Here is a 20,287-nt window from a genome sequence, read left to right as displayed (position 1 = left end):
TATATCCTACCTGCTCGCATTATCTTCATTATGTGTAATTAAACTCTTAAAGGAAATTATCGACCACCATCACATTATTTTGTACATGTTGCAGAATGTTTGTCACCATCACATTATTTTGTACATGTTGCAGAATGTTTGTCATGAGTGGCAATAAACATTATAAGAAGTGAGTGGCAACTGCAAATGACTTGGAAATAAAAAACTGTCTTTCTTTTTAAGAAGAATAAACATAAGTCACACCATGTTCTTTCCAACCTACACATACACTGCTACCTTTTAGTCATATACTAACAGTACAAAATTCCTAACAACCTCAGTTAACTGAAAATCTACAAAAAGTTTTAAGTCAATAAGCAAACAAAAGTGTGGCAGTGAAAATTTGTGAATATTACTACTTTTAAGTATGTAATACCTAGAACACTTAATATTAAAATCCTGAGGTAAAAAGATGAAGTTAAAAAAAAAGTGTATGCACATAACTAAGAAATTTGTTTAAAACAATTGCAATAGGACATTAAATGCTGTGACCATTGATACTGGGTCCCAGGAAGTGCTTACAAGGGTCGTCCTGTTTAGTGACACCAGAACAAGCCCTGTGTCCTCTGAGCCCGCATCACAGGAGACCACTACATTAATAGAATAAGTAACAATATTAAAGACTAAGAGATTATATAACTTTCAAAAAGAGTCATTCAGTAGTAAGTCCACCAATCATGAAATATATAGATATTTATATATATGTATATATCCAAAATAAGGATGGCTAAATAAGCATCCATTTCAAATTTATGCCAGAGCTTTAAACTATTTTACAAGGCATCATTTTTTAATGTGACATAGAAAGTAGGATGCAAGTTGGTAGCTTCCAACCATGCTAACTTGAAGGGTTACACAGGAAGTTGTTAAGGTTTTGATAAGGCCTCGGTAATAGTTACCTATAATGACTGTTGTCATGCATATTTACTGTACTACCAAGTGACACACTAAAATGACACCTTATTTCTACAACAGTATTAACTTTGAAAGAATTTGGCTCTTGTACTTTATGCTTGCAGTGCCAAATTATCAAATTAGTCAAACTAACAAAAACTGGTAAGGTAATTCTACAAACAGCATCTAATTAGATTCAAAGTTATAAGACTTCTAAAATTACTAATCAGCATGATCTGCAGGTACTTTGTTTTTTCTTCATATTTTCATGCTGTACCAGTAAAACAATAAAATATATCTTGATTTTAATTTAAAAATTCATATCTTTTGTGGTTAACCGGAATGGTAGAAAAATCCTTGTTTACGATGTACCAGTCCCAACCTTTACACAGCACGGATACTCTGCAAAGAAATTAAAATTACGTAGGTAACAAACATTACAATACTGTTCATAAAAGATCAATACAAATTCCATAAAAATGCTACCGGTATTCGGTGTCACAGAACTTACAGATAAATGGTTAAGTAAGTCCTACAGTATACAATACTGTACTATACAGGTACAGTATTTATCCTCCTAAAAGCATAGATTTATGATTTTTTAATATGGTCTCCCTCAGTAAGCAATACACACACAAAACATTTAAATTAACAAATTAATGAAGGTACACAAATATAATTGACAACCCATATTACATAAAAAATAGAAATACAATACACAAAACATAAATGAGAGACACTATGCTGTATTGACAAAGGAAATCCCATTTTAAGAGTGGGAAGAATATTGCAAGCTGCCTATGAGAACCAAACCACTAAACACAGTCAAGCAGAATGTGCCTTTTGCCAGGGCCTTGGTAAAACCCATCACCAATACTTCAAATTACACAGGTAATATCACATACCAGTACCGGGCCTTATGGGCCATAACAGTAGATATTTAATATAAAGTTCAATTGTTCTAATACAACTTAAAGAAATTAGTGAACGCTTTAGCTTCAATGGATGTCTACAGCCTCTCTCTACAATATCTTGGCCTTGGAAAAATCTCTCAGACATCACATCACCAATGTCCTTAGTGTATTTCAAGGAAGAGGAGCTTGCACTTTCTCTCTCTTGTAACCATGATGCTGCTTTTAGCTCCAGCATTTTAATTTCTTCTGATCACTGTTTTTGTTACAGCATGACAATTATATAGTGTTCTACAACTTTGAGGACTTTTTTTTTCCTAATACTGTAATTTACAAAGGTCATTTACCTGTGAGGTAGCAGGAAATCTAAAACTAAACTACAGCTCACTTTTTAACTAAAGTTGATCATTAGTAGTTTATTTATTACTAATTCACCACAACACGAGTAAGATACTGGTGAAGATCTTACTCACCTGGTTAATGTCAAAGCCCTCCTTCAAAAAGTAATCTCTACCTGAGTGTGTTTAGTGGTTTACATGTTTTAAGTCATTCTCTGGTGTTCCCTAAAGGCCATATCACATAGGTCCATGTATGACTGAGCAAAGTGCCATTGGTGGAGCTTCTCGGAGTATCCCATAAGTGATATAACACTGACCTATTTTGGTAGAGCATAGTCAGCTTTCCTGTATCCAGCTGAAAATGCTTGGCTGAACTATAAAAGAAACATGATCTACAGCAGGGCTGGCATTGGTCTCACTTTATTATGAGTGCAGCATCAGCCTCCCTAGACCACATAATAAATTAAAGACACATCATTCTTCTACTTTGGAGCACAAAGGTAAAGTTGTAAACAAATTGAGAAGTTAAATCTGATGTTATTTTTAGTACAAAATATCAAGTTATTTCAATATTGTCTTCATGATCCAGTAACAAATTAGAGCACATCATTGTTTCAAAAGAGCTTATGTATTATTCATTTTAAAGCAGACAGTAAAATAGATTTCACGTGTACTCCGAGTTTGCACAAGGACTGGACCTCTGGCTCCAATCATAGTGTTTTTTCTTGCTCAGGGAAAACAGAGCTGTTAGAGTATTACGCTCAGGCATAGGAAGCCCGTGTGATACAGGCTTAAGTCACAGGTTGGGCTCAGTTATGTGTGCCAACAATATTGTAAGAGTAACAACATATCTCATCCCCTCTATTTTTTCCCTTTTCACAAAGAAATTTATAAATATGTAGACAGTCCCCTAGTTACAAATGCCCGACTTACAAACACCCGGACTTATGAACGGGATCCCAATATATTTTATAAACAAAATCCCATTTTTTACATTACTGTACTTTCAATAGTTTACTGTATATTTCTTATCACTTTATTTACAGTACAGTACAGTATTTACAATACAGTATTTGTTGTGAATGGGATACTATTGTTGTTTTGTATGGGCAGTGTCGTACTTTAACCTAACCTCAACTATGTAATTAACACTGTTCCGACTTACTAACAGGGTCCAGGAATGTAACCCATCCATAAATTGGCGACTGCCTCTCTGTGTGTGTGTATGTGTGTATGTATGTATGTATGTATAAAAGAATCACTTAAAACAGTCCCAGATACAGTACTGTATCTACTATTTATGAGTCATAGAGTGAGAAGAGAGTAACAGCTCATCATCTCTCTGTAAATGCTGGACAAAAAAGGATCAGCACAGTTTCCTGCTTCACACATTCTACTTTCATTACCAATGGCCACAACGGTATCCTTTGCTCTATATATCTTTAACTCTGATGATGCTTCTTAAAGCTGTAACTCAACACAACCAGTGATATATGAACCATATTTTTTTTTTTTTTTTATTATCTGGAAGTTACCGGTGGTCCTCTTTTATGGTACGTACAATACTGTAATTTATTCTTCCTTTTACTGTACCTTTTTACCCACTTTTCTTGACAAACTATTGTAGCCAATTACAGGGTAGGAGAAAAATAACTAATTGCCTAATGTAGGACATTCGCTTCTTGTGCTAAGAATATTTTGTGCTCCTATAATAAAACAGACGACTGGTGGACAAGGATTGCAGTGATGACTGAATACCCAAAACTTGTGTTCAGTTGCTACATGCAACCTGGTTAACAGGATGGTCTGTGAAGTAGAACTCCTTCATGACATATTTTAAAAAATGAGAGGTGAGTGTAGAGAAATAAAAGAATATGACATCATCCAAATCACAGGAGAAGAATTGGCTGTGGCATACGAGACAGGTGAAGGATGTGCGTACAAGTAAGACACAGACATCGTAGCAGAATACAATACTGTACATTATAAAAGCTCAAATTTCTAAACATGTACCACATCTCATTAACTAAAAAATCCTCACTCTTATTACACAGAAGAACTTATTACATAGAGATTCAAGTACTGAATGATACTGACACTTAATGGGTGTGGAGAAAACTTCATGTTATTTCTAGAAAGTTGCATCTGCTACCCATGCTGTGAATGCAGCAGTTAGTATCTACAATGTACAGTACAGTACCCCTATATACTTGATGCAAATAAAGGTTTTGTTTTTATCCATTATAAGGTTACCTGGCTGGCCACAGGCAAGTGAACATACACACATCCATAATAACCTAATCAACACTACAATCTTAGTATGTTCAATACAGTACAAGAAACAAACAATTCACAAGGTAAAAAGACAAACATTGCTGACCAAACAAACAAATACATCACATTTGTGTTCAGAGAAGGTAAGTCAGCATGTAAACATTCTGTACAAGTATATATCCTACAAAAAAGTTTAATCATTGCATTAAAAAATTACTGTTAAATCTAACACCTGAAAAAAGAATTACCAGTTAAGTGAAAAAGCTTATGATGAAAATAATCCTGAAAAAAAAAGGAAAAAATTATCTTATGTTGACATTATTCATTCAGACTGACTGGTCAGGCAACAAGATAAATTTGAAACATAGCAAGTTTAACCAAGTTATGTTCAACAGTAAAGAAGACTTGTGTGCTCAACAATGCTGTGACTGATATACTGTACTGTATATATCTGATATACAGCTGCAGCCAAAATTCCCTCTTAACACAGCAGTATCTGGCCTCCACATAAAGGTCATATATGTAATTGGTTAATAGTTACTTGTCATTATAAATTATGTTAGAATGGCAACATGAAAAACCTATTACAGTATATTAAAAAGAAATACCCGAGTGAAAATAAGATATGCACCCAATCCCTCTCATCAATCTGACCCTCAAGTAGATGTTAGATACTATCAGAAGTGTCCAGAGAATTTTTTCCACAAGTGCATGGTACAAACATGCATTGTGAGGGTGTACACTAAAAACTAGATTCATGGAAAAAAAAAGTGAAAAGCCAACAATGTGTACGATGCATTATACACCTCCAAAAAATGCAACAACAATAACTGGAGCATGATTCACATTGCACAAGTGGAGTTCTACATCTTACTTCTCCAAAACATCTTCCACACATCCAAATTAGGTAATGAAGATTATCGATCGGTTGTAGGACTTGCCCAAGCAGGTTTAGATGACCGGTTATCCCATATGGCCTTGTGGGAGATGTGAGGAATATGTGGGTCATAATTTAATGCATTCCATATACAAAAAGTAGACATAAATGTTTGATTAATTAACATAAAACAAAAAGCACAATCTAGTGGCCATTTCACCGTGGGGAAAAAAATAATTCCTTCACTTTGTCCATAAAAAACATCATGTGAAAACAGAAAAGGAAGCAGAATGAAATTTAAATATGAGGAAGAGCACACACACACACACACAGAGAGAGAGAGAGAGAGAGAGAGTTGAAGAAAAGGTGGGAGAGTTGGACAAAGGCAGAGGTGAGAATGAAAGTAAGAAAAGAAACAGATGAAGCGAAAGGGAGAGAAGATTCATAGTTCTTCCCATTCCTCTCCTATTATATACTTCTTTCACTTCCACTAGAGAGGGTACAAGGGCTGGGAGACCAGATGGTGAGGGGAGGTAAGAGAAATATTAAAGGCAGAAGATGGAGGATTTACGATCACCCTTCACATCTATCATACCTTCCTTCTATGCCCCCTTCATGCCACCCTCTTCCAACCTCCCCTTCCATTATCCACAAAAAACAGAACTCTGAATGGGGAAATATTTATCTTACTCAAATGCTGTATATACAGTATGATAGTCCTTTTTTTTTATCTTTTTATCTTTAAATGTAAAAATCTAGTGAAATTAAATACAGTAGGTGATTGTACTGAATTAGTGTCAATAATACAACTTAAAGCCAATCCAGTATGTGTCCACACCTCCCCGTATGATATGGTAATTGATGATCCAACAATGATTACAAAACAAAAAATGGGGGAGGGGGGAGAGACAAGGACCAAATGAATGGCCACTGAGGTCTCCTGGTCTCACACCACCTGATTTCACCTAATGGTACTCGGGCGATCTCAGTAGATGACAGATTCTAGGTAATCCCAGAGGGAAAACTCAAAAGAATCTTATACAAACACAGCCCAAGCTTAAAAATAAATAAATAAATAAATAAATAATTAATATATATATATATATATATATATATATATATATATACAGTGACCCCTCGTTTAACGAACACCTCGGTTAACGTAATTTCGATTAACGAACTGCCTTCCATAAGGATCTTCAATTCGTTTAACGAAAAAAATTTCGCTTAACGAACTTCTTACGAACCGACCTCAACATGTTTTCGCTTGCACTGACCGGGCAACCAGCTTTAGTATCAGTCCGCCAATACATTAATCGGTTCTAGGGCTTAAATTCCTTACTATTTTTGTAAATATCAAGAAGTTTATACTATTCAATTATTTTAAAAGTTTAATATTCAATTTTTTAGTCATTTTAACAATTATTGAACAAAATTGAAGGTAAAGTGACTAGTTTAATGCGCGGCATCCAGCCTCTTAACACAGCAAACAGGCGTCAGTCTCTCTCTGTTTTCACTGGAGGTAACATCTTGCTTGAGACTCTCTTCAACTAAACGCTTTTTTTCTGTGTTTCCAAGCAAATTATTGGTCATTTTGAAAATTATTTTACATATTGACAATATATAGTGCAGTGCAGTGTTATTTTAAAGAAAATATTCTTTATTTACAGCTAGTTTAACTTTGAAAAATACGTGTTGCCATTGTTTGAATCCAGCATGGGGCCTAAGAGATCAAGAAAAGTGATTTCAATCCAAATGAAGCAGGAAATAATAAAAAAACACGAACAAGGTATTAAATCAAATGCGCTATGCAAAGAATATGGCATGTCGGCATCAACTGTGTCGACAATTCTTGCACAAAAAGACAAATTTAAGGAAGTGAACGTGAGAGACAAATCTACAAGAGTGTTTAAAAGTAGATCCCTAATCGTAGAAACTGAGAGGTTACTTATCATCTGGATTAGGGAAAAACAGATGAAAGGTGATTCAGTTTCTGGTGATTTCATTTGTGAAAGAGCCAGGGAGATTTATGAACATTTAAAGACAGATCAACCTAGTTCTTCAGGAACAGAATTTGAAGATTTTCGGGCTAGCAAAGGCTGGTTCGAAAAATTTAAGAAAAGAAGTGACATTTTAAGTGTTGTTAGGCATGGTGAAGCTGCTAGTGCTGATAAAGAAGGGGCAGCAAAGTTTTTAATTGAATTTAAAAAACTGATGGAAGAAGAAAATTATCTTCCACAGCAAGTGTTCAATGTTGACGAAACTGGGCTGTTCTGGAAAAAGATGCCCAAAAGAACATTCATCACCAAGGATGAAGCCTCTTTACCTGGGCATAAACCCATGAAAGACCGTCTCACTCTATTGCTTGGTGCCAATGCTTCAGGGGATTTCCGACTGAAGCCTATGCTTGTCTACCACTCTGAAAACCCCAGGGTGTTCAAGCAACAGAAAGTGGTAAGAACAATGCTTGGAGTTTATTGGAAGTCCAACCGTAAGGCATGGGTGACAAGACAGTTCTTTAATGAATGGGCTATTGATGTGTTTTGCCCCTCTGTCAAGAGCTACCTAACCACCAATAAACTTCCTTTAAAGGCTCTTCTCCTCATGGATAATGCTCCTGGTCATGACCCTGACCTTGCCAGAAATTTGGAGTATAAATTTGACTTTGTGAAAGTGTTGTTTTTGCCTCCAAACACTACATCACTCATACAGCCAATGGACCAGAATGTGATCAGCAACTTCAAGAAGTTGTACATGAAGAAAATGTTTAGGAGGTGTCATCAGGCAACTTCCATTGATCCTGAACTAACACTGAAACAGTTCTGGAAGACACAATTCAACGTCCTGGAGGCTGTAAAATTGATTGTGTCATCATGGCAAGAAGTCTCCAATAGAACCCTCAATTCTTCATGGAAAGCACTGTGGCCATCAGTAGTCCATGATTTTGAGGGATTTGAGGATGACACAGAGTTGGACCAGGAGATTGTGTCCATTGGTCAGTCATTGGGTCTTGAAGTGGAGGAGAAGGATGTGGAAGAGCTTGTGATGTCTCATGAGGAGGAACTTACTCCTAATGACTTGAAGGAACTGGATGAGATGTTACGGGTAGAGGCTGACAGTGGTGAGGAGGAAATTGAAAGTGATGACCATATGTCAGCTAAACAGTTGAAAGATGTGATTTACCACTGGGAGAAGTTCAGGGAACTGGCTTCAAAGCACCCAGAAGTGGAAAAAACTGAACTAACTTTGTGTCATGTTGAGGACTCAGTGGTCTCCTTCTTTAAACATAAGTTAATGGTGAGGAGGACAGATGCCCCACAGACCACAATTGACACTTTCTTCAGTAAAAGGCAGAGGGAACAAGATGCTAGCCCTCAGCCTTCCACTTCAAGAAGGAGAGAGGATGTTCATGGTGGAGAATCTGTCAGTCCAGAGGTTCCTGACATTTTCATGGAAGGTGACTCACCTTCCAAGAAGCAGTAAAATGCTTCTCCTCCACCTCCACTTCCTTCTCTTCTCCCTTCTCCTCCTGCACCTCCCACTTCAAATGCACATCATCACCATCATCCAGGAGCCTTCTACATACACACCTCAAAGTAAGTAAATTTTTCCGCCATTTTTGTTGAAGTTAGGAAATTTTCGGTGAGCTGGAACCAATTACCCAAAAACCCATTGAAACAATGGTTTCGGTTAACGAACGTTTCGGTTAACGAACGACCTTCTGGAACGGATTGAGTTCGTTAACCGAGGGGCCACTGTATATACACGTATATATATATATATATATATATATATATATATATATATATATATATATATATATATATATATATATATATATATATATATATATATATATATATATATATATATATATTTATTTATTTATTTATTTATTCTGATTACGGAAATTAGAAGATACAGTAATTTTTATCCACTGGTAAATTATCGTGAGTAAGTTATTTTAAGTTTAAAGTTTGAGTTACATGACTGAGCCCTTCCTCACTCATCATCCACACACTCACTCTCACTACATGTTTGTTATCTCCACTAAACATAAGTCTTGCGCGTATAAAAACAAATTTTCGTTAATGCAACTATACAATTATACAGTACCTACTCCACTTAATGTGACAGTTCGCACAAAATATCCACTCACCAGTCAGTTAACAGTGTTTGTGCCTGATACTTTACAATATTTCATTTCTTTAATACTGTACCTGTATTATATTCCTTTAACTAATTTCAAAATCTTTATTTCATGAACAATCTTTTTTACCTTCAACACTGAATGAAGTTGGTTATTAAAACATCACCCACATCCCTCAATATCAGCACAGGACAACTCTACCCCCATTATGTCTAACAGAACTTGGTCTAATACAGCTTTCCATTTTCATCAGTCAATTTTTCTATAGAAAATAAATTGTAATAATCAGCATCAGTTCATCAAACACCTGCACTTCCTCTTAATCCCCGTCCTGCACAGTTTCCATGTCAGATCAAGTATATTTTCCCATAATTTTTTCATAATTCACTTGATCCTTTACAGTATTTCCCTACTAACTTTAAACATACTACAGTACTGTGCTCTACTCATGTTACTGATAATGTATACATAAAGAAAAGTTGAAACTGTGATTGTTTCTCACATGTGTGTTTATAATAGGTGTGAAGTTAACCTCTGAGGAAAAACTCATCATTTCCAAACACACACACATGTATGTCTTTACACATTTAAAGCTGTATGTCAAATACAGAATTTTCACAAAATCTATGGCACCTCTGGTAAATACCGGGTAACTTAAAAAATAATTAATTATCAAACTCGCCTAAGATAGTTATCATACAAAGTAGCTTATAAAATTGTATTTTATTCAATGAAATCTTTCTTGAATTTAAGAAGAAAAGCATTTTTGGCAAACACACAGACAGGGTTACATTAATATATGCCCTCCCCCCCCCCAATATTCTATGGCAAGGACAAATGTCCTTCATGCCACTTCCCACAAAGCTGTAGGACAACAGTCACTGAAGCTCACACAGTCATCACCTACCACACATTAACAGCCAATAACTCTGCCTACTAATGAGGCTCAACTTGCACTTCATGAGTTAGGAAAGGGTTTACAGTAGTACTGGAGGAGTTACTCCACCCCATACACTTACTGGTGCAACAATTCCAATTGGCAATAGGAAAAAACCTGTGAATACCATTTTTTGTTGGAATTCAAGAAAATATTTTTTAGATAATAAAAATTCTTTCTCAAAACGACATTTTTTTTAAAACCCACTAAATGTATGAAAAAAAATTGTCCCATCTAAATTTTTTGAAGAATCAACTTTGATCAAATTTAATCCACTGGTTCTGGAGAAGCAGAAAATCATCAGATTCTATGCCTGGATGACAAACTTCTGGCACTGTACTATACTACTGGTCAATAGAAGTGACTGTCCCAAATTTGGCAAATTTTTCTCTGGTGGTTCTGAAGATACAGAAAACAAAAGGGTGGTTAGTGGATGAATGATGACTGGTAACCAAATATGTAAGGGTTGAAAACCTTGTAAATTTTCTTTTGCAAAACTCATTCACTCTGCCATCCCAAAATTCCTAGTTATACAGTACCATTAACATATGCTGAAACCTGCTAAATTATGATTGGCTCTTTGCTGCCTTTATTTCATAGAAGGAGAACATCCCTTAAAAAGTGAGATCACCATAACCCAAAAAATTATGTTACTTAATTTCTTGGAACAGCTACCATGGGTGTCATTACATTATGAAACAAGATCCCTTGCAAAGCCTTGAATACCCCTATCACAAAGATCAGGTTTGACAACAGTAGAACGTCGAATTAAAGCGATTCAATTTAAGATTATTGATTTAAAGCGACACCCACAATTAAGAACAATGTTTTAATTTAAAGCGAATGTTTCTCTGGGCACGCTACACTGTCCTAAGGGCAAAGCTGTAATGTACATGTACTCAAAATAATGTACTAAATGATTACTAAAACTTTTGTCTTGTGCAAACTATAGCATTTTTATATTCAAATTAATCACTATCTTATAAGAATTCCAGCAATGTAAATTATATTCTCCCTGGCACTTGTGACATTTTATAAACAAAAAACAAAAATTCAATCTAAAGGACATAAATAAACAAATAAATACTTCACTAGACCTTTGGTGCCAACTGTCAAACATGTCACTGTCACCCCCCGCCCCCCCAGCCAGGGTTGAGTAGTTATAGGCTTACAGTTTTTATCTTATATAATATCACAGACTAAAGTTAGAATATAATTTGCATTGCTAGAATCCTTGCAAGACAACGAATAATTTGAATATAAACGTCATATATTTTGCACAAGAGATAAAAATTTTAGCCATTTTTAATAAAATAAATTAGAACATGTCAGTTCAGTGACATTTTATAAGAGAAAAACTTAGTCACTCTTAAAGACAGATAACTAAATAAGGACTAAACTTTGGCATCAACTGTCAAACATATCACCTCATCCCCCCCCCCCCCATCTTCCCATCAGCTGATCACTAGTAAACAGACCATTTCACGCCCCATAATTTTAGCTGTGTTGATTTATGAGTGTTTGTTTTAACATACTACAAAAAACAATGTTTTGTTTATTCTAGGAGATGGGCTGAGGTGCATCTGGGTAGACTCTCAGTCTTTTTAGTATTTTGTGTTTCTCTCAAGTACCAAGCTAAATTATTCCATTGAAACAACACTTTGATTTAGTGTGAATTCGGCTTAAAGCGACCTCTCTTGGAAGGTATCTCGCATTATATCGATGTTTATTGTACTTCCTATATGTTAAGTGTTTGGTTCTAGATGGTGAAAACAGCTTTGAGCATCGTTACTCTGGAAAATAAATTACTGCTATGACTAATATACTGGAATGAAAAATACAATGTATCCCTCTTATAAAAACTACTATCAGACTAACCAAAAATTATGTTTTTTTTTTTGTTTTTTTTTTGGTGGTTCTGGATATAAAAAGAACAGGATTTGTACAGTACCTGGCTGCCATAGAAAGGAAATGGCTGCTAAGGAAACTAATAAAAATATTTTTATAAAACTTTTTTACGGAAAATTTATACCAAGTCTGGTAATAAAAGAGAAGAAGCTAAATGTTAACGGTCACGAACGTGCCTCATAAGCTCCCTTGCGTGCAATTTAACATCGTAAAGTTATTATTCCGACATAATGGAAACCTTACAGTATCAACTTAAAACATAAGCCAAGCAAAATTTTGGCCAAAAAAAATAAAACAAGCTTTAGGTGCCACTATCTGTCCTACTCTAAAGCTTGTGAGGTATAAAAAAATTGGTGCATTATCTGTGTATCAGTTTTACCTTCAATCCACCCAAGTGTCTTCTGACTTGCGACTGTCCAGTGAAAAATTCAAGTCAAGAGAGTCACGCATGTCGTCGTCAACTCTCTTCTTTACTAGGGTACTTGGGGGTCTAGCGGATTCAAGATCCATTATCCCCTGTTGGTGATATTCAAATTTTGCCTAATCACATAAAAGTAAATAATTTCCATCTAAAATTATGTAGTGTATATATACAGTAGTGTATTACAGGTACAGACCCTCAAAACTAGATCTCAGAAAACTAGAGATTCCCGAGAGCTGGGCATTTTCTTCCCTGGCTACGTCAAGTTTTGCTTCCCCAAACACAGCTGAACCTATGTTTTACTTCTTAAATAACAATGCAAAGAAAACATTGTTGTATACACACTTTAAATAAAATAATCATAAAACATCGTCTTTTTATAAGTTGGAAGTTCCCTAAGTAGGCCTACACAGTACAGTGCAGTAGTGTATCTTGGGATCTTTTATGCCCGACTCCCAGCAGCTTCTTGTGTCGCTAGATATTTGCACAAAGTACAAAAGTTCATAAGCAATTATTGTGTCATTTAATAAATATCCTAAAACCTTGATTATCTTTATTTATATTCATTTGTATAAATAAAATATTAATAATGTGTTCAAATATAGTAGCTTCTGAAATTAATATTGGTAATTTTGGACCAAAGATTTGGGGTAACTCGTGCCAGATGCTACCTGTTCTCACAGGGATCCTACAGTATGCTACCATCATGTCACAGTTCTGGTTGGATTCTGAAGACTTGATGGTTCCTTGTCAGTATTATTAATAATGCATGTGGTAACCAGATGTTTTGTAAAGTAAATAACAGAACACAGTACTGTATAAAAGCTTATAAGGAGAAAATAATATACCTGTACAGGTAGCATCTGGCACAAGTTACCCTAAATCTTTGGTCTAAAATTACCAATATTAATTTCAGAAGCTACTATATTTGAACACATTATTAATATTTTATTTATACAAATGCATATAGTAAATAAAGATAATCAAAGGTTAAATGTGTTTATGAATACTTTTGCAAATATAAAGTGCATTTACACAAGCCTGTCTTGGGAACTTTTACCAAATAAAACAATTTTGTTTAATGATATTTTATATTAAGTGTGCATATCACAATGTTTTCTGAAGGAACTTTTACCAAATAAAACAATTTTGTTTAATGATATTTTATATTAAGTGTGCATATCACAATGTTTTCTGAAAATGTTTAATTAAGAAGTAAAACAAAGGTTTGTGTGAGTGTGGAAGCAAATATTTACATAGCCTACTGGTAGATCTAGGATAACAGATATATGACCTAAGACCCAAGAAACCTGAAAGTCCTCAAAACCAGTTTAGTCTTGATCCCAAGGATCTCGGACTTGAGGGATTATGCCTGTCATATCAACACAAAACAACACCATCATACAATAAAGTAGTTACTGAAAGTAATCCCCCAGTACAGCCAAGCTCCACTAATAATAGTACAGTAGCATGAAACTTCCTACCACATAAACTTTGTTACAAAAAGCTGTAACCCTAGACCAAACTCTTACATAGAAATGAAGGATCAATCATGAAATCCAATTTCATGACCAGGCCAGGACTACCAATATGTGACTTGCATACTGTAGAACTGAACTTCAGGAGTTGAAAACTGGCTGTGACTAATTCAATACGGTATATAATTACGACCTGAGGTCATACTCCTCCTTTAAAAGAGAGTTTCAGAACAACATTCACTATCAATCACTATTTAAAGTATCAGGCAATGAAACATGACATCACATCAGTATGTGTGCATGATGCATGTAAAATGAGGTTATGATCACAGCTCGAGAATGAACACAATCACATGGATGGCATCAACATATTACCAATTGAGTATATCCTTAAGAGTATATCTCTCACTGGTTGAATATTATTGGATGGGTAACTTAGATTTATGGGTAAATAAATGAATTAAAGGAGACAAAAAACAAGCATCACTTATCAAGAAATCTTGACTAAGCTCTGGTAAGTCATCATGACTCCAGTAAGATAAACCATCTTGATGTGGTTCTCATGTAAATGATCTCACGTCAACCTAAAATTTAGCTCTAAATCCTACTTCATATCAGGACATGAATATGAGCTTCCCTTGGACTGAATACCCCATCTAATGCACAAAACACTGCCTAATAAACTAAGAACACTGAGTTACACACCACATAACCAGGTTTTCTTCATTAAGCCAAAGAGGGCAGTATCACTGGCCCCATAAAATCTGTGTTAGTAAATTGAAGTGGGTCGTTATCAAAACACTAGCACTTGTAACATACAATAAGCAATGAAAAAACTTGCTTTACAAATACAGTAATAAACACTGAGAGTTATAGATTTCCCTTAAAAATGCAAGATCACTAAAAATAGTGCTTTACTCTTAGCACTGATGTGGTTTAATGACTAACTGCCTTCTACCATACATGGTGACAGTTGCTTCTAAAGATCACTTTTGGGGACTCAGTTATGATTGGAAGGTGCAAGTAATCAACAATGTTCTTGACTTTAACCACAAGTTTGTGATCATTACCACATAGAAAGGTGGGTTGGAAGGCAGAAACATATGCTCGGTATAGAATTTTAACTTGAATTTACTTCTCCAATAAGACTGGTGTGGATACATAGGCATTTTGTATGGACAGTACTTTGACTCATGAACACCAGTAGTGAAGGTGGCTTAGGTAGACAGACACAATAAAGAGCTCTGATCCTTATGTGCTCTTGCTGTAAGACTGCTATGATGTCATGTATAATCACAGTACATCTAGTCTTTCACAACCAATTAGCACACTCACAATTCTTTTATAAAAAGACAGCAAACCAGAGACATCTCCCACACTTATTGTTTACATCTCTTCGTCACATTTGTGTTTACAGCTTTTACAATGTTTTGTGTGTTATTACCAATACTTTCACTAAAAAGCAGATTATGCTGCATATTATTATGGTGGTAGAATTATTGAGAAAACTATGCTCCCCACCACTCATACACATGAGTGGTTGTGGACTGCTGACTGGCATTGCATGAGAAGATGGGTGGCTTCCTTGCAATGGACAGGGGCCTGTGAGTACAAAAAACTTACAGAAGTGGCAAGAGCAGTTTTATAAATCAAGGTTATTATTTTCTATTTTAAATAAGAACACGCAATAAAATATGGTGCATGTTAGACAGAGATGTTGAGGTGAAGGAAGTGCAGGCCAAAAATTAGATCAGGACTTTCTCTGATAGTATGCATACACTTAAGACAATGAGAAATGAAGGGATGGTAAAAAAGGTATGTAAGTCTGAGGTGGATGATCGGAGGGAGCAGTGAAGACCAAGAAGGATGGGGTGAAGGAGGATAGATATACCAAAATTAACAGATGTGCAAAAGACAGGAGTATGGCTTCATGTGATTTTTTGGGGTCATGCTGAATTGTGTGAAATGACAGATAAACCAGACTGATATCAGTGGAGTTGTTGTTGAAGGTTAAGTACCTGAGCAGAATACATTTATTGTAGCAGTAAGAGTGAAGGAATAAATGGCGATGGTGCCTGGTTGAATTAGTAAGTGTGGGTGTGCACACCCTAGATTACAGCAGGAAAAGGCTTGAAAGATTTTAAAAATACCCAAGTTTCATACTACCTACTGTATAAGAGGTGCAAATTAAGCTTTTCTATGGACCAAATTTCAACCTTTATCTGTGATTTTGACATTTACACAGACTACAATTTGGTAGTTTGCACATCTCAGTCACAGGGCTTCATAGATATGCTTCAGATAATCTTCACAGTAGAAGAGAAGGTCTTCTCCCAACAATCTTCAGTTGGGAGAGACTTAAACAAAAGTTTGATATGCATCATGCCTCCATTGTGTGGTAATTAAAATTTGTGCCAAACATATAAATCGCAGCCACTAATCTTACAGGCAAGACATTCACAGCAGGACTGGTAAATTAACATTTGAAAAAAATATAAAAAATTCTCCCCCCAACCTTAAGAAGGAAGTGACGTTCTACACGAGATTTTGACTTTAATGCTTTGTATCTTATCTTGTTATACATATCTATGGAAAATCCATAAAAAGATCTAAATTAAGACAGAAATTGTGCTCCTAACAAGGTAATGACATATGACTTTCCTGTGACCCTGACCTATGACAGAGACACTAGAGTACCTCATCATCCCCAAAATTTTTCCTCAAGTTCAGTCACCCTGCTAAATCCAGCCAAAATGATGAAAGCTAATCACTGTTTTTAGGTATGCATGTTTACAAAACACAAGCAGTTAACACCCTCAGCAGGGATGGTACATTAAAGTAACCAAAAGAAAACCGGGATGCACTACAAAGTAGTTTTACCACACACTGTACTACAACAAATACAACAAATAAATGAGCAGTAGTATACACAATGCTCACGTCTCATTACTGATTATCCATTTTAAGAAAAGCACACACATGAACAGTACAAAGTACAAGTACAGACAACATTTATAAGTGAAACAACAGCAAAAAGAAGTTGAGTACAGTATTTGTGTCCACTCGGTAGTCTTTATATCGATTGACTTAATGTGCACGGTGAGCACTGCAGGCATTGTTAAATTAATGCATCAGTGCATTAAAAGTAAGAGTTTGGTGTTTCTCTATTTGCTTTATGTTCTTTATTACCTTTCTATACCGTATAGATCACAGCCCCGATGATGTACTAGAAGCACTACCAATGTCTATATCGATTCGCTTCATCATAAGAGTACGTGGCAGATCCTTTGGTGCTAAACTCTGTAGGCGATATTCAAGTTTTTTTATGATATCCAATAATCTCGTACCCTATCCATTTTGCAGTTCATGTGCAGATGCAAATCAAAATATATTTAAAATACAAACTATCAATTAATCTGATATGTACACAATAACTACACTCAGGCCTGCCAGCCACGTACAGCACAAGGAGAGGAGGAACAACAGTAACAATAAAAAAAGAAAAGAAATCCCCAAACAAATCAAATACAGTAAACTAATTAGATATAAATGTTGAATATCAAGTCAAAATCGTTTTCCTTTCCAATGTAGATGAATTCTCTTATGTAACATTTATTTTAATAGCCATATAACTATACAATAAATACCATGGGGCCTTGTTGTGGAAAGGGAACACTATAGCAGAACTTATATTTTAAGGGAGTAAGAGTGTATGAAAGGCAGCTAATGAAGGTAAGAGTGCATTTATTTGATACTGGGCACCTCATATTTTATTGAGAAAAGATATGAATGAATAAAATTTTAATAATAATATTACAGTAAGGTCCTGCTGAACAAGTACAATACCCAGGAAATGAGAATTTGGTTTTAGAATATAAAAATGTATAAACTTGTATATTTGATTTAGCGGAAAAAATGAGTGAACCGCCTCACATTACCATCCGTGGGGTCAGGGTAGTTATGTTCTGTCATTGCCTGAGTGGCACACCAGGCAACAGGCAAGTGCACCCATAACCTGATTTTCTATAATCTGAGGTGAAAGTATTTGTTTACTGGGCACACTGCAGACCAGTAACACCTATGCACGTGTGGTGTCTACAACATTCTTTTGTCAGTTAGAGAGCATTGTGGATTCTAACCGGAAATGCTGTGCTTAGAATGACTAACTAAATTCAAAAGAGGTGGTACAGAGTGCAGCTGTGCAAAAAGAAAACATGTGCTCTGTATCACAGGTCACTTTGCTCCCAAAATTATTGATTGTAGCTGCCTATGCCTGCCAGCTGACTCAAACCTCCACTTCTTCAACCAACCTGTTCACCCTTCAACATTTCAGCTTCTAAGTTAATGAGTACAGTATATACAAATAATAAATAAAAAGATGCATAATACCATTGCATTCTGTTTCCATATAAAACTTACAAGTAAATATAGTATAGAAAAATTGGACTATCTGGGAGCTTAGTGGCCTGACTGGCAGTGTATGGTAGAGTGCTTGACTGACATTATTTACAATTACGCAATGCTCACAGGATGATTGCTATTACAGCATTTGGTGAACAATATGTATGAAATACAATATTAAAAATAAATCTTATTTAATTACAGTACCCTTAAACATCTATTGTCTTCACAATACAATATGCAATAAATTGCTGTTCTGTAATAATCATACATTTTCAAGTTACCATCTCCATATTAACATCCTGTGAGTTGACATTACACCCACCATGTACTATGAGCTAAGCAGACACTCCTGTGAGACAACGATCACTGATGCTGCTTCTTCACCAATATATATTTTTTAACAAATTTAAGGAATGAGATGATAAACACAAATTTCTTCAACAAGTACTGTACAAAGGTCCCTCGATTAACGAACGGTCCAATTAACGAAATTTTGGTTAACGAAATAGCTCCCATAAGGATTTTCAATTCCATTAACGAACAAAACTTCGATTAACGAAAGCCTTACGAGAAACACGCTTTGTTGTGCGCATCAGCTGATCGGCTAGTCCGCCAATCAGTAATTGGTTCTATGTTTACATTCATTTCTAGTGGAGTAAATATCAAGAACGTTGTGCTCTTGAATATTTTTGCATTTTTTACATTAAAGTTATTGGTCATTCAAATTTCGTGAACATATTGATAATATACAGTAAACCCTCACTTTACGCGGTCCCACATTCCGCGTTTCCACGTTTACGGGTACCCTGCCAGAACCCGGGATGCTCACATTCCACGGTGCGTGTACCCCGGTGAAGTATAATTTTTTTATTTAACTCATAAAGTTCACACAAATTATCCGGCCGGAATATAATTTACATTGCTGGAATTCTTACAATTTGATGATCATTTTGAATATAAACATCATAGATTTTGCATTAGACATAAAAATTTTAGATCTAATGTAAGTATTTTGTTTACTCTGAGTAAATATGTTATCTTTTGTGCAAAATATATGACATTTATATTCAAAATATTCCGTCTTACAAGGAATCCAGCAATGTCAATTATATTATCCTAACTTTAGTTTGAGGTATTATTTATTACTATACCTTAAAATCTAGTGGTTTCCCCTAAAAATTTCTCAGAGAGGGAAGAGCCAGCGAGTGTAGTGTGAGAAGAGGGGGAGGGAGTGGAGTCCATTATTTGAATGGACATTAACTTGGCGACTGTATTTCTCTATTTCTCTTAAGTATTAATTGTGTGCATGTACCATCATAAAATTAAGATGTTATTTTTACTAGAACATAGGTATTGTGTCGGAAAAAGTGGAGTTTGGGGGTCAGCTGGTCTCTATTTCATTTAATCCCATATGTTATGTTGTTCACTTTACGCGTTTCTCGCTTTACGCGGGCCACCGTGGGTTCAATTGACCGCGTAAAGTGAGGGTTCACTGTATACAGTACAGGGAACAGTTTTTGTGTGCCAATCAGCTGATCGAATCACCCACCAATGCTTCTCAGTTTAACTTTGTTTACAGTGGAGTGAACATCTAGTTTGTTGGTCTCTTGAGTATTTGTACATTTTTACATTAAAATTATTGGTCATTCTGAAATT

General features: G+C 35.5%; 1 protein-coding gene across 7 annotated transcripts in view; it reads right to left on the bottom strand.

The window, feature by feature from the left end:
* Positions 1–457: 457 nt before the first annotated feature.
* LOC121875308 (flotillin-1-like) overlaps positions 458–20,287 on the bottom strand; it is a 61,994-nt gene continuing 42,164 nt past the window's right edge. For 5 of the 7 annotated variants that reach the window (XM_042379793.1, XM_042379795.1, XM_042379792.1 and 2 more), the window contains 2 exons: positions 17,417–17,527; positions 458–1,335 (listed from right to left, as the gene is read on the bottom strand). In XM_042379793.1, the coding sequence (XP_042235727.1) occupies positions 17,435–17,527 (93 nt within the window). In that variant the 3' untranslated portion in view covers positions 458–1,335; positions 17,417–17,434. Of the gene's footprint in view, positions 1,336–5,330; positions 5,434–17,416; positions 17,528–20,287 lie in introns of all 7 variants that reach the window. The other 2 variants (XM_042379796.1, XM_042379797.1) reach the window with 2 other exon arrangements.

Source organism: Homarus americanus, unplaced genomic scaffold (genome assembly GCF_018991925.1).
Source record: "Homarus americanus isolate GMGI-L3 unplaced genomic scaffold, GMGI_Hamer_2.0 scaffold56241, whole genome shotgun sequence".
In the NCBI taxonomy this organism is placed as follows: domain Eukaryota; kingdom Metazoa; phylum Arthropoda; class Malacostraca; order Decapoda; family Nephropidae; genus Homarus; species Homarus americanus.
The sequence above is the reverse complement of the archived record's forward strand: the minus strand, read 5'-3'. Positions and strand labels throughout refer to the sequence as shown.